Raw genomic sequence first — 15,375 nt, 5'->3', positions numbered from 1 at the left:
TATATATATATATATATATGCTTCCTATATATTATAAAACAATGTAGATAGCATTATTTTAGACTGTTTACCTAAATGAATTAAGGAGCTTGCATTCTGGTTGCCTTTTTCATTGTTCTTTACTTCCACTCTTCTAAAATACAACTAGGTGGTGACACGTTCTGAAGGAAGAGTTCATACACTCACCCTGAGGGATGTGAAGTTAGAAGATGCTGGCGAAGTCCAATTAACTGCCAAGGATTTCAAAACTCAAGCCAATCTCTTTGTGAAAGGTAATTATAAGGCTAGTTTTTACATAAATAAGGTAGAAGCCAACTCAATTATGTTTTTGCAATGAGTACCAGAGATCATTAAAATCAAGTATGCAAAAGTTTAATTTTACTTTTTGGCATAACAAAACATTTTGCAGGGTATTGTTTTTGTTTTGTTTTTTTTTTCAGTCATAACTTACTAATATAGGTTGTACTTCCTCTTTATGTCCTAGCTTTTTATTGTATATTTAGCTAGTTCATTAAATAGCTGGTTGAAGAATTATCAAACTAGGTGCCCATCACTTTATTAACCAGAACTGGCCATTATTTCCTTGATATTCTGCAGTTTAAAACTATGATTTTCCTTGTAAATTCAGCACTCAGGAGGCAGAGGAAGGAAGATTCTGCAAATGTGAAGTCAGCCTGACCTACATAGTGAGTTCTAGGCTAACTAGGGCTTAAAAAAAAACATTAAAAAATATTTTTTCCTCTGTACAAATAATGATAAAACATAATTATTGGAGGAAAATACCTAAGCAAAAACTAACCTTACAAATGAACAGACCTAGAACAGAAGCAGCCCTGGAGATGCCAAAGGGAATTAGAGGATGTTCTAAAACTCCTGGATAATGAATGGAAGCAACAATTCCCTGGCTAATGAGTATAATTCTTTCAGAACCCCCAGTTGAATTCACTAAGCCTCTTGAGGACCAGACGGTCGAAGAGGAAGCCACTGCAGTACTGGAGTGTGAAGTGTCCAGGGAAAATGCCAAGGTGAAATGGTTCAAAAATGGAACAGAAATTCTCAAGAGCAAGAAATATGAAATTGTTGCTGATGGCAGGGTTAGAAAACTTATTATACATGGCTGTACCCCAGAGGATATCAAAACATATACTTGTGATGCTAAGGATTTTAAGACTTCCTGTAACCTGAATGTTGTCCGTAAGTATTCTTACAGAGGACTCTGTATTTGCAACTCTTTGTAACCAAAAACATAGAGCACTTTATGCATGCCTTTCTTGGCCTTAATCGTGTTTCTTGGCACCTTATAGTATGGATGCTAGTCTAACGTGCTGTTTCATGTGTTTAAGAATATCTTTATGCATTGTCCAGCCTTGTAAAAGATATCCGTCACTCTTCAGTATGCTTCTTTTCTCTTACTGAGCAGTGAAGAAGCGTGCTCTTTGTCTATACAGGGTTAAGCCCAGTATGTAAGTATCCTGATAGGGATGGGAAAAAACTGAGTAACAAAGAGAATACAGAACACTGATTCCATTTGGAAGGAACATGGATTTTTCAGACCTGGGGAATATCTAGAAAATAAACATGAAATTTCTTTGAATAGCAAACTTGAGGTGAACTGTAAATGATGAAGCCCATTCGTATAATTCAATCTAAGAATAAGAATGATTGAGAAACTGGAATGAGGCTCAGGCTCTTCTGTTTCTTTCATTTTTTTCTATTCGTTTTTATTTTATGTGTATGAGTGTGTTGCCTGCATGGATGTATGTGGACTGCATGCATGCAGTGCCTGCAGGGGCCAGAAAAGGGTGCCAGATCCCCTGGAACTGGAGTTCTGGATGGTTGTTAGCTACCGCATGGGTGCTGGGACCTGAACCCGGGTCCTCTGTAAGAGCAACCAGTGGTCTTAACTGCTGAGCCAGCTCTCCAGCTCCTCCCCCCTTTTAAAAATTTTTCTTTAAGGTCTAGTTCTTTGAGTCCTAAATTCTTTGAATGAAAGAGCTCTATGGTTTTCAGCATTACTTCATCTGCTGGGAAAAAATAACACCTCTTCTCAGTCTGCCACCTGCTAGCTGCTCATTTGTTTCATTCACTCATTTGTCCAGTAAAACATTTTTCATTGTATATTTTTGTGCAGTGTTTGTTTGGTTAAGTTGCTTCCCATCTGTCAACAGCTAAAACCTGGTGTTTATTGTGCGTCCAGCATCTTGTTCTGTGTCTTTCCATTCTGTGGTTACTCCACTTTAGCTCAAGTCAGAGTAGCTCCTGGGTCTTCTTCCCCTGCACCCACCTCCACCCCAAGAAGACTCAGCTGCAATGGCATACCTTCAGCCTAACAGCCAGCATTGGTCCCAGAACCTCACTGATCAAGAAAGATCAACTTGGAAAAGACCCATAAAGAGCTCTGAAAGAAGGAAGGGCCAGGACGCAGCTTCTCAATCCTATACAGCAGCTGAGAGAACTCTGGAGATAAATGAAACAACAGATGTAAAAACTGAATCAGCATCTCATGCAAAACACAGTGCTTGTCACACTAATAGATGTTATGCCTGACTTGCATGTGAAATCTTTAAAGCTGAGTTAAAAAGTAAAAGGCTGAATTTATGTCACTTCAATCACACTCATGCCTCTTAGCCATACATGCAGTGGGTCTGACCATCTTTGAATTCTACTAGTTTCACAAAGATTATGTTGCTTTAAACAAGATAGTCTTCTTTTCTTACTAGTGTTTCCTTTGACAAACTGTATCTTTCAACTCTGGTAGACTATCAAAAAATGAAGATACTCCCTTCAGTTATCATTCAAAATAACTGAGATGGTTCACAGTTTAAAGGAACTAAACACCCCCTCATTGTTGTATAGTAAGATGTAATTTATATAAACTAGAGAGATATATAAAATCAAAGCATCATTCCCAATGGAAGCTCCAAGTTCAAAGTCAGTTGCAGCCTATTAAGATATAAAAATAAAAAGAATGTCCTGCAAACAACTCACTTTTTCTTAATGTATACCAAGGAAATGTCAGAATGAATTTACAAAAACCACATTTGAATTCTGATGACATTCTCTTACAGCTCCTCATGTGGAATTCTTAAGACCACTCACTGATCTTCAAGTTAAAGAAAAAGAAATGGCTCGATTTGAGTGTGAAATTTCCAAAGAAAATGCCAAGGTCTGTGACTGCCTAAGTGTTACTTTGTATTATCAAGTATCTTTTGTTTACTTTTTGGTCTGGCCAAAAGAGAAGGAAAGAAGAAAGTAACTAAATCTTTTTACTTTTAAAGATTTTTTTAGCGTGAAATATGGACTTGGCTTGATTGTTCTCTTTTTAGTATTACTCATTTACTATCACTTGAAAAACATTAAATTCATAAGAGATATTATTTTAATAATATGCAACTGCTTTTTCTTAGGTAAAAAAAATCAACTATCAGCAATTTAATATATCTCAACTAAGTGTTTCTGGTTGCCATGAACAATTACTGCCAAGTTCCTTCAACTATCAGTCTTAGTTTCACATCAGAGGAGCTGATCTGTGTGATAACTAAGTCTTCTTGTGGCTTATATAATCTTGTTATTTTCAGTAACTGGTAATAGTATCTCTCTCAACAGTACTTCATGACTTTGTTCTTGTATTTTGAATTTACCTATATTTGTAAACACCACCTTGGTCCTTTATACTATTTTATTGATTGCTTTAAAAAATTCAGAATCCAGGGCTGTAGAGATGGCTCAGCGGTTAAGAACGCTGGCTGTTCTTGCAGAAGACACGGGTTCAAATCCCAGCACCCACATGGCAGCTAACAACTGTCTGTAACTCCAGTTCCGGGGATCCGACAGCCTCTTCTGTCTTCTGCAGGCATTGCATGACACAGGTGCACTTACCTACACACAGGCGTAACACTCATACACATAAAACAAAGATAATAAATAAAATATTTTTTTGAAAATTCAGAATCTTAGTTCTTGTTAGGGATACCATGTGAAGAAACAACATGAAAACTGATTAAAAATATATTTTTATTAAATATAGGTTCAGTGGTTTAAGGATGGTGCTGAAATTAAAAAGGGTAAAAAATATGACATCATATCCAAGGGAGCAGTACGCATTCTTGTCATCAACAAATGTCTACTGGATGATGAGGCAGAATATTCCTGTGAAGTGAGGACAGCAAGAACTTCTGGCATGCTGACAGTCCTAGGTGAGCATAGAGGCTTTCTTTGCTTAAATATATTAGGAAATTTAATTTCCAGTTTGATGAAACGAAATTTGATTCTTTTGCAGAAGAAGAAGCTGTCTTTACAAAAAATCTTGCCAACCTTGAAGTTAGCGAAGGAGATAGCATTAAACTGGTTTGTGAAGTCTCCAAGCCCGGAGCAGAAGTGATTTGGTACAAAGGGGATGATGAGATCATTGAAACAGGAAGATTTGAGATACTTACTGATGGAAGGAAGAGAATCCTGATCATTCAGAATGCTCAGCTTGAGGACGCAGGAAGTTACAACTGCCGACTCCCAAGTTCCCGAACTGATGGCAAACTCAAAGTACATGGTACGGGAACCACAAGGAACAGTATTTTATTTTTATCAGTTCATTCTTGCTGTATTTAAGATGCAAATGCCTATGCTTTCAATACCTTCCAACTTTTTCTTTCTAGAACTTGCTGCTGAATTCATCTCAAAGCCTCAAAATCTTGAAATACTTGAAGGAGAAAAGGCTGAGTTTGTCTGCACTATATCAAAGGAAAGCTTTGAAGTCCAGTGGAAGAGGGATGATCAGACACTTGAATCTGGAGATAAATATGACATTATTGCTGATGGCAAAAAGAGGATCCTAGTTGTAAAGGATGCCACATTACAGGATATGGGCACTTATGTGGTCATGGTTGGGGCCGCCAGGGCTGCAGCTCATCTGACAGTCATTGGTAAGTTTGTCCTTGACTTTTCAGGTTGTTGTATATGTACCTAGCACTCTGGTCATTCATCATACTACTAAGTCTTCTTGATTATTTTCAGAAAAACTCAAGATCATAGTTCCTCTTAAGGACACCCGAGTGAAGGAACAACAAGAAGTTGTCTTCAACTGTGAAGTCAATACTGAAGGTGCCAAAGCCAAGTGGTTCAGAAATGAAGAAGCCATATTTGATAGTTCAAAGTATATCATTCTCCAAAAAGACCTGGTCTATACCCTTAGAATCAGAGATGCACGATTAGATGACCAAGCCAACTATAATGTGTCTTTGACCAATCATAGAGGTGAAAATGTTAAAAGTGCAGCTAATCTCATAGTGGAAGGTGAGTGACTTATGTGATACTGAGAATTTTTCATTAATTTCTATTTTGAAAACAACAAAGATCAACACTGTTGTTCTCCATCACCACAGAGGAAGATCTTAGGATCATTGAACCTCTTAAAGATATCGAAACTATGGAGAAGAAATCTGTCACCTTCTGGTGCAAGGTGAATCGCCTCAATGTAACCCTCAAGTGGACCAAAAATGGAGAAGAAGTGGCCTTTGACAACCGTATATCATACCGAATTGATAAGTACAAGCACTCTCTGATCATTAAAGACTGTGGCTTCCCAGATGAGGGTGAATATGTTGTCACTGCTGGACAAGATAAATCTGCTGCTGAGCTGCTTATCATAGAAGCCCCCACAGAATTTGTGGAACACTTGGAAGACCAGACAGTCACAGAGTTCGATGATGCTGTTTTCTCCTGCCAGCTCTCTCGAGAAAAAGCAAATGTAAAATGGTATAGAAATGGGAGAGAAATCAAGGAAGGCAAAAAGTATGCAAAAACTTCTGATGCTCTGTTTTCCATAGTTATATGTCCACTTTTGACACTGTGCAAGCTAACCAATCCTTCGATCTCTTCTTTAGATACAAATTTGAGAAAGATGGAAGTATACACAGACTCATTATAAAAGACTGCAGGCTGGATGATGAGTGTGAATATGCCTGCGGCGTAGAAGACAGGAAGTCTCGAGCTAGGCTTTTTGTAGAAGGTGTGTATTAAAGAATATTTGTAACATCAGTGACATGTTTTTTAAATACTAATAAAAATACAAACACATCTGTATTTATTTTACATTTTCTTTCTAGAAATCCCTGTTGAGATTATCAGGCCTCCTCAAGACATTCTTGAAGCCCCTGGTGCTGATGTTGTCTTCTTTGCTGAGCTCAACAAAGATAAAGTGGAGGTCCAGTGGCTGAGAAATAACATGGTTGTTGTCCAGGGTGACAAGCACCAGATGATGAGTGAGGGAAAGATACACAGGCTGCAGATTTGTGATATTAAGCCCCGTGACCAGGGAGAATACAGATTTATCGCCAAAGATAAAGAAGCCAAAGCTAAACTTGAATTAGCAGGTAAGTTTCTTCCTTGCCTTTTGCAATATCCTCATATCACAGATCATATGTAGATTTCAGATTTGACAGTTCTCACAAGATAATCCTTATGAAAGCCTATTGCTTCTATTAAGTCCTATCTAGTCTAGTTTTAACCATTCTAATTTCTCTTACCACAAAGAAGAAATTGTTGGCATCCATTTTTACATGTCAAGACATTGGGTAGTTCTTGGTAGCTGCCCGTAAATTTCTAGAATTAACATATTACCCTGAATCTTCTCAGATCTAAAGACAATCCTTCCTTCTTCTGCTGTCCAAACTATGTGGATGTTTTAGATATATTCTCAACCTGACCCAAGATGTCCACATAGGCTATTATTAAGGAAAAGTCATTAGTATGTCTTATATGCAAGAAAATGGTGAATTAAGTATGCAGTATTAATAAAAAATGTTAAAGCTTTCAAAAACAAAAACAAATTCTATTCACTCTATTCTAAGTCCTTTACTATTAGTTTTAATGAAGAATGAATATTTTATGATTTTATGCCATCTTCAACCTTATGTTTCCAAAGTCTAATAATTTGGGGTAAGGGGAAGCTACTTTAACTCTCAGTGTTCTCTGCTATAAAATCACTGCAGCATCTTTCCAGCTTCTGTTAACAAATACGCTGTAGGGCTGGAGACACTGCTCAATGGTTAAGAGCACTGGCTGCTCTCCCAGAGAAGCCAGGTTCAGTTTCCAGCACCCCCCTGGCAGTTAACAACTGTCTATAACTTCAGTTCCAGATCCAGTGCTCTCAACTGGCCTCCGCAGGCATTGCGTGACTTCTTACATACATGCAGGCAATAACTGAATGCATTCATGTGTTCTCGTTTTCTCTAGCTGCACCAAAAATCAAGACAGCTGACCAAGATCTCGTGGTTGATGCTGGCCAGCCTCTGACAATGGTGGTGCCATACGATGCCTATCCCAAAGCAGAAGCTGAGTGGTTTAAAGAAAACGAACCTCTATCTTCAAAAACTGTTGATACCACTGCTGAGCAAACTTCTTTCAGAATTTTAGAAGCCAAGAAAGAAGACAAGGGGAGGTATAAAATTGTGCTTCAGAACAAACATGGGAAAGCAGAAGGTTTCATCAACCTACAAGTTATTGGTAAGTCAATGAGTCACTCAACCTTGATTGGCACAGCACAACTTAAAGGCATAGCAACACTAAATATTCTCTTACATGTGAATTCCAGACGTTCCTGGGCCAGTTCGTAACTTAGAAGTGACAGAAACATTTGATGGTGAAGTGAGCCTGTCTTGGGAAGAACCATTAACAGACGGTGGCAGCAAAATCATAGGTTATGTTGTTGAAAGGCGTGACATCAAGAGAAAGACCTGGGTTCTGGTCACTGACAGTGCAGACAGCTGTGAGTTTACTGTCACTGGACTACAGAAAGGAGGAGTGGAGTACCTATTCCGTGTGAGTGCAAGAAACAGAGTTGGCACTGGCGAACCTGTAGAAACTGACAGACCTGTAGAGGCAAGGAGTAAATACGGTAAGAAGTGCTTAAGTAAATTGCCAACTAACTGATCTTGGTGTTTATGCCCCAATATAACCCAAATCCATGTGTGCTTCTTCTGTGGTGAAATCCAGATGTTCCAGGACCTCCTTTGAATGTCACCATCACTGATGTGAATAGATTTGGTGTCTCACTGACATGGGAGCCACCAGAGTATGATGGAGGTGCTGAGATCACAAACTATGTGATTGAGTTAAGGGATAAGACTTCTATCAGGTGGGACACTGCCATGACCGTAAGAGCTGAAGACCTGTCTGCAACTGTCACCGACGTGGTGGAGGGGCAGGAGTACAGTTTCCGTGTCAGAGCCCAGAACCGAATTGGAGTTGGGAAACCAAGTGCAGCCACACCTTTTGTCAAAGTTACTGATCCAATTGGTGAGTTTATTATAAAGGAAATAAACATTGCATGGAACCAAAAAATTAGACTGATTAATCAAAGAAATTCAAATCAAATAAAATTAAATAAAAAGGTGTAACACTAAAAGATTTAGAACAAAATTTTAGAAAACAAGACTGTGCCTACATATTTCTTAAACTTGTTTTGATGAGGCTGTTAGGATTGATCACCCTATGTGTTAACAAATTGTCACTCGATTAAATTGTATGCTCCAAATCTTCCTGCCATTGCAGAGAGACCAAGCCCTCCTGTGAACCTAAGTTCCTCAGATCAGACTCAATCATCAGTTCAGCTCACGTGGGAGCCTCCTCTGAAAGATGGAGGCAGTCCAATACTGGGCTACATCATTGAAAGATGTGAGGAAGGAAAAGATAACTGGATTCGTTGTAACATGAAACTTGTTCCTAAACTAACTTACAAGGTAAGAAGTTTGCAGCTAAACAATACACAAATGTGTTCATGGGCTTAAATGGCTGTGTTGCTAACAAATGTTAATTTATGGTTTAAGGTTACTGGATTGCATAAAGGAAATAAATATTTGTATAGAGTATCTGCAGAAAATGAAGCTGGTGTTTCAGATCCATCTGAAATCCTGGGTCCTCTAACTGCTGATGATGTATTTGGTAAATATAGGTTTTACTTTTTAGATTTGGGAAGAATACATAGCTAATTTGGGATACAAGGGACTTAAATATAATATTGGAAACTCGTTAATTTTTCTTTTTGATAGTTGAACCAACAATGGATTTAAGTACATTTAAAGATGGCCTGGAAGTTATAGTCCCAAATCCCATCAAGATCCTGGTTCCAAGCACAGGCTATCCAAGACCAAAAGCAACCTGGTCTTTTGGAGATCAGGTACTCGAAGAAGGCGAGCGTGTGAAAATAAAGACCATATCAGCCTATGCAGAACTGGTCATTTCTCCAAGTGAACGTCCAGACAAGGGCATTTACACACTGACGTTAGAAAATCCTGTGAAGTCTATTTCTGGAGAAATTAATGTCAATGTAATTGGTAAGAAATAAAACTTTTCTTATCTAATGTGACTTTGCAGTATTAAAACATTGGCTTAAACCACCCTTTCACTGTCTTTTTTCATTAGCTCGCCCTAGTGCACCCAAAGAGCTGAAGTTTAGTGACATAACTAAAGATTCTGTACATTTGACTTGGGAACCACCAGATGACGATGGAGGAAGTCCATTAACTGGATATGTTGTTGAAAAGAGGGAAGTCAGCCGGAAAACATGGACTAAAGTGAGCGTTAACAATGCAACAACTCCAGAGGAGGGGGAGGTCCAGAAGGTCGGGAGGCCAGACAGATAGATATGTGCCTCATCTTTTACCTTTGTCTCATAAAAAAAGTAGCAAACACTAATGCAGAAAGATGAATGCTTTCTCTGGTAATTTAACCAAAGTTTGGTATAATTGCCTTATATTGTTCTCAGCCAGGTTTGTTTAGAAAGAAAATTTACCTATTCATTTGGTTCCTAATGAGTATCCAGTATGCACCCGCTGAGCTTTATAAACCATTTCAAGGGAAATACTTGCTACCCCAGCGGTCATAGTTTTTTCTCATTCCACTGGGTTTGCCTTGGTTGGAGTGATCTGCCATCCTTTCCTTCATTTATATTAATTATATATAAATACTTTATGTACATTAACACATACATACATGTATATGTACATATACTACAGTGCTAGAGACAGCCCTCGAACTCCTGAATGTGCTAACAATCACTCTGATTGAGCTCACCCCATCCCATTTGTTATTCTGATTTAAAATGAAATTTCAAGTAAACAAGCAGCCATCTTTTTAGTGTACATAAAACATGAATATTTCTCATTATATACAGGGAAAAATATTATTATGTAACTCTCTTTGAAGTTTTTTCTTAATATAGAATTAATATGAGACTAACATTAAGCTTGCAAAACAAAATCTTTAATCAGGGCATGCTGGCAAATGCCTGTAATATACCACTTTGGGGGACTGAGGTAGGACTGTGAGTTTAAGGTTAGCCTGGATTATACAGTAGACTCTAAGCTGGCCTGGGCTGCATAAAGAGGCTAAGTCTCAAGAAACAAAAACAAACAAACAGAACTTCTGTTTTATCCCTACTCATGGTAAAAATCTGTTGTCTTGGGGAAACATTTGGAGGTGATAACCAATTAACTGTATTTCTTTGTCCCAGGTTACCGACTCTGTGACTGATCTAGAATTCACAGTTCCTGATCTTGTTCAAGGAAAAGAGTATCTATTCAAAGTCTGTGCTCGAAACAAGTGTGGCCCTGGGGAACCTGCATATACTGATGAACCTGTAAACATGTCAGCTCCTGCAAGTAAGTGCATGACTGATGGTTTCATGCCTGGCCTATTACTGCTTTACGATTTTAGACCTGGAATTACAGTGAAGGGGAAAAGCAGGGGCTGACAATATGGAGATAAGTGGACAGATAGTCTAAGACTAACTACCTCTTTAAAATGTTACAGCGGTACCAGACCCACCAGAGAATGTTAAGTGGAGAGATCGGACTGCCAAGAGCATCTTCCTAGCATGGGATCCGCCTAAATATGATGGTGGCTCACGCATCAAAGGATATATAGTTGAAAAGTGTCCACGTGGTTCTGATAAATGGGTTGCCTGTGGAGAGCCTGTTGCAGACACAAAGTAGGTGTTTTGTTTCCTTTTGTTTATTGGGCCCACCCATAATTTTTATTTCTACTCACTAAATGGGTCTTCTTGGTCAATGTTAAATGCTAGTTTTTTTTTTATCGCTTCTGTCTTTCTGGTTTTACAAAGTACTGCTGAGCATTGTTGAAGATTTCATTAGTAACAGTATTGAAATAGTCCAGATATTTCATTCGAAAGCTAGTATTACACCAGAGGTATGAATTTTAAAAAGATAGCTATGCAGTGGAATAGATTATCTACATGACAATAAAAAGCCCTACTTTGTTTTCTGACAGAATGGAAGTAACAGGTCTTGAGGAAGGCAAGTGGTATGCCTACCGTGTGAAGGCCTTTAACAGGCAAGGTGCCAGCAAGCCAAGCAAACCCACAGAAGAAATCCAGGCTGTGGACACGCAGGGTATTTATTTTCTCTTTTTGTCTTCTCATTTGGGCATCAAACTTTAAGTCTGCTTGAACTTGCTAACAGCGTGAATAACCTTTTCTGATTCAGAGGCTCCCGAAATCTTCCTTGATGTGAAGCTCCTTGCTGGTCTCACTGTAAAAGCTGGAACAAAGATTGAACTTCCTGCCACCGTGACTGGGAAACCTGAACCTAAAATAACTTGGACAAAAGCTGATACACTCCTGAAGCCAGATCAGAGAATCACCATTGAAAATGTCCCTAAGAAATCCACAGTGACAATCACAGACAGCAAGAGAAGTGACACTGGCACATACATCATAGAGGCTGTGAACATCTGCGGCCGGGCCACTGCTGTGGTGGAAGTGAATGTCTTAGGTAAAGGAAGCTCTTGTTCTAAAAAGTAAAGGATTCATTTATGCTACTTTCTTGAACAAAACATGATTTAAAACATTTTTTCCGTGTAATGCCATCCACAGATAAGCCTGGACCACCAGCTGCTTTTGACATCACAGATATAACCAATGAGTCATGTCTTCTGACATGGAACCCACCACGAGATGATGGTGGATCTAAGATCACAAACTATGTTGTGGAGAGAAAAGCAACTGACAGTGATGTATGGCATAAGCTCTCATCAACTGTCAAGGACACAAACTTCAAGGCAACCAAATTAACACCCAACAAAGAGTACATCTTCAGAGTTGCTGCAGAAAACATGTATGGTGTTGGCGAGCCAGTTCAGGCTGCTCCAATAACAGCTAAATACCAGTTTGGTAAGTTTCTCAATCTACTTCCAAAAAAAATAGGATGCTTGTGTTAAAGTTATATTTAGGTGTTAGATATAGTGCATATAAATTTTATGTCATTATCCTATAGATCCACCTGGACCTCCAACTCGCCTAGAACCCTCAGATATCACTAAAGATGCAGTGACTCTCACATGGTGTGAGCCAGATGACGATGGTGGCAGCCCCATCACTGGATACTGGGTTGAAAGGTTGGATCCTGACACTGATAAATGGGTTAGATGCAATAAGATGCCAGTAAAAGACACAACATACAGGTAAACCCTACGTCTCCATCAAGTGTAAAACAGAAACATATTCATTCAGTTGTTTGCTCTATAGTATTCCTTTTGAGCATGTGTGATTATATATTATGGGATTTTAATCAGTTTTACTTTTATTGCCTATTATAACAATTTTAAATGACAAATTCCATCCAAGAACACAGTTAACTCTAAAATATTAACTTTCTGGAATTTGAAGGTCTTGGTCTTCCAGTATATTATAACAACTGCTCATTATTATAGAAATCAAATTAGTTTGGTGTATTTGGCCAAATATAAAGAGTGTGACAAAAACAACTTAAAATTTATGGTGAAGTGTTTTCAATTAAAATTTCAAATTGGTTTTCACCGTTTAAATAAACCTTTTCTATGTATAGTGTATAGATTACTTGTTACATGATGTTACATAGAGTCTGTCTCTGCTTCAGAGTGAAAGGTCTCACCAATAAGAAAAAGTACAGATTCCGTGTGTTGGCTGAAAATCTCGCGGGACCTGGTAAACCAAGTCGATCAACTGAACCAATCTTAATAAAGGATCCCATAGGTATTATTTATATGATTTTCTGTGGTAATTTTGAGGCTTATATTAACTTCCTTTGGACAAAACAAATAATGACTTAATTGGCTTGCAGATCCTCCATGGCCCCCTGGAAAACCAACTGTAAAGGATATAGGCAAAACATCATTAGTATTGAACTGGACCAAGCCAGAACATGATGGAGGAGCAAAGATTGAGTCTTACGTCATTGAGATGCTAAAGACTGGAACAGATGACTGGGTCAGAGTGGCTGAGGGTGTGCCAACCACTGAGCATTTACTCAAGGGGCTCATGGAAGGGCAGGAGTACTCATTCCGTGTGAGAGCTGTGAACAAGGCTGGAGAGAGTGAGCCCAGCGAACCTAGCGATCCTGTGCTTTGCCGGGAGAAACTATGTAAGTCATTCTTGATGATCTAACTGAGAACTAAAATCTGAGAAAAATTGAAAAGTTCATTACTATCATTTCCTCCTTGCCTTATTGTTTCTTTGTAACTACCAGACCATTCACTGAAGACTGAATATTGGACAGTTTTTTAAATTAAATATTTTTATTTCTTTTTCAGACCCTCCATCACCACCTCGTTGGCTTGAAGTAATTAATATCACAAAAAATACAGCTGATCTAAAATGGACAGTTCCAGAGAAAGATGGAGGGTCACCCATCACCAACTACATCGTGGAAAAGAGAGATGTGAGGCGAAAAGGCTGGCAAACAGTGGACACCACTGTCAAGGACACTAAGTGCACAGTAACACCTCTGACTGAGGGTTCTTTGTATGTGTTCCGAGTTGCTGCAGAAAACGCCATAGGACAGAGTGACTACACCGAAATTGGGGATTCTGTCCTGGCCAAAGACACCTTTAGTATGCTCTATAACTCAATTTTTTTGCAACACCATTTGCAGTAGGTTATTGTATTTCCCTCAGCTTCTTCTATAACCATTGACTGTTTTACCTTTCAGCCACCCCCGGACCACCCTATGCCCTGACAGTGGTTGATGTGACAAAACGACACGTTGACCTAAAGTGGGAGCCACCTAAAAATGATGGCGGACGACCAATTCAGAGGTAGAGCTTGAGTTAATTCATAAAAAGCAATTTATCCTTGGTTGGAGATCATTAACTTTTTGTTCATTAATACTAATAAAATACTTTGTGATTTCAAAAGATACATCATTGAGAAGAAAGAAAAGTTAGGTACCCGTTGGGTAAAAGCTGGAAAGACCTCAGGCCCTGACTGTAACTTCAGAGTAACTGATGTCATTGAAGGAACAGAAGTCCAGTTTCAAGTTCGAGCCGAAAATGAAGCCGGGGTTGGTCACCCAAGTGAGCCCACAGAAATCCTGTCAATTGAAGATCCAACAGGTAAGTCATATTGATCACACAAAGGATATTGTGTAGATCCTGATGATGAGACTGTAGGTGTAAATGTTTCACTCCCTTTCCAGGTCCTCCTTCACCTCCTCTTGATCTGCATGTGACTGATGCTGGGAGAAAACACATTGCCATTGCTTGGAAACCTCCAGAGAAAAATGGCGGAAGTCCTATTATAGGCTACCATGTTGAAATGTGCCCAGTAGGCACTGAGAAATGGATGCGAGTTAATTCTCGCCCAATAAAAGACTTGAAATTCAAGGTTGAAGAGGGTGTTGTTCCTGATAAAGAATATGTGCTGAGAGTGAGAGCTGTCAATGCTGTTGGTGTCAGTGAGCCATCTGAAATCTCTGAAAATGTGGTTGCTAAAGATCCAGACTGTAAGAACACAGTGTCTTTTACAGTTTATAAAATGGGCCTTATTTCTAAGCATTGCATTTTGACATATGTTCCCCCATCCTTTGGATTGTGTCTTATAGGCAAACCAACAATTGATCTGGAGACTCATGACATTGTTGTTATTGAAGGTGAAAAGTTAAGCATCCCTGTTCCCTTCAGAGCTGTCCCAGTTCCAACTGTTAGTTGGCATAAAGATGGCAAAGAAGTAAAAGCAAGTGACAGACTAACAATGAAGAATGACCACGTCTCTGCACACCTTGAGGTTCCCAAGAGTGTCCATGCAGATGCTGGTGTTTACACCATTACCCTGGAGAATAAGCTCGGCTCAGCAACTGCCTCAATCAATGTCAAAGTCATAGGTAAACATTTGTTAATGTAACGCCAGGCATTCTTCATATGTTTTAGTAGTTGAAACAGTTAACTTTATAATGTTTTGTTCAAGAAGTAGCATTTGTAACCTGAACATCTCAGGTTACTTGTTTTTATTTGAAGTAAAGCAATTTGGAAGAGATTAAACTGGCAAACTCTGATTACACTAATTTATTTTAATTCTTTGCATATGAAATAGTTACTTAAATAAAAATC

At 38.8% G+C, this 15,375-nt stretch overlaps 1 protein-coding gene across 2 annotated transcripts in view; it reads left to right on the top strand.

The window, feature by feature from the left end:
- Ttn (titin) overlaps positions 1-15,375 on the top strand; it is a 278,254-nt gene that overhangs the window by 175,816 nt on the left and 87,063 nt on the right. For both annotated transcript variants that reach the window (XM_017794905.1, XM_017794904.1), the window contains 30 exons: positions 149-272; positions 928-1,194; positions 3,069-3,166; positions 4,028-4,196; positions 4,280-4,546; positions 4,653-4,919; positions 5,011-5,289; positions 5,379-5,787; positions 5,880-6,004; positions 6,102-6,368; positions 7,231-7,500; positions 7,589-7,891; positions 7,990-8,292; positions 8,548-8,735; positions 8,823-8,937; positions 9,045-9,329; positions 9,418-9,569; positions 10,508-10,655; positions 10,807-10,984; positions 11,284-11,405; positions 11,499-11,786; positions 11,888-12,184; positions 12,288-12,474; positions 12,909-13,024; positions 13,113-13,412; positions 13,582-13,881; positions 13,980-14,085; positions 14,186-14,382; positions 14,466-14,771; positions 14,871-15,149. In XM_017794905.1, the coding sequence (XP_017650394.1) occupies positions 149-272; positions 928-1,194; positions 3,069-3,166; positions 4,028-4,196; positions 4,280-4,546; positions 4,653-4,919; positions 5,011-5,289; positions 5,379-5,787; positions 5,880-6,004; positions 6,102-6,368; positions 7,231-7,500; positions 7,589-7,891; positions 7,990-8,292; positions 8,548-8,735; positions 8,823-8,937; positions 9,045-9,329; positions 9,418-9,569; positions 10,508-10,655; positions 10,807-10,984; positions 11,284-11,405; positions 11,499-11,786; positions 11,888-12,184; positions 12,288-12,474; positions 12,909-13,024; positions 13,113-13,412; positions 13,582-13,881; positions 13,980-14,085; positions 14,186-14,382; positions 14,466-14,771; positions 14,871-15,149 (6,712 nt within the window). The remainder of the gene's footprint in view (positions 1-148; positions 273-927; positions 1,195-3,068; positions 3,167-4,027; positions 4,197-4,279; positions 4,547-4,652; positions 4,920-5,010; positions 5,290-5,378; positions 5,788-5,879; positions 6,005-6,101; positions 6,369-7,230; positions 7,501-7,588; positions 7,892-7,989; positions 8,293-8,547; positions 8,736-8,822; positions 8,938-9,044; positions 9,330-9,417; positions 9,570-10,507; positions 10,656-10,806; positions 10,985-11,283; positions 11,406-11,498; positions 11,787-11,887; positions 12,185-12,287; positions 12,475-12,908; positions 13,025-13,112; positions 13,413-13,581; positions 13,882-13,979; positions 14,086-14,185; positions 14,383-14,465; positions 14,772-14,870; positions 15,150-15,375) is intronic.

Source organism: Nannospalax galili, unplaced genomic scaffold, assembly GCF_000622305.1.
Source record: "Nannospalax galili isolate Female #2095 unplaced genomic scaffold, S.galili_v1.0 scaffold346, whole genome shotgun sequence".
Classification (NCBI taxonomy): domain Eukaryota; kingdom Metazoa; phylum Chordata; class Mammalia; order Rodentia; family Spalacidae; genus Nannospalax; species Nannospalax galili.
Note: the sequence above shows the minus strand (reverse complement) of the source record. Positions and strands in the feature narration are given on the sequence as shown.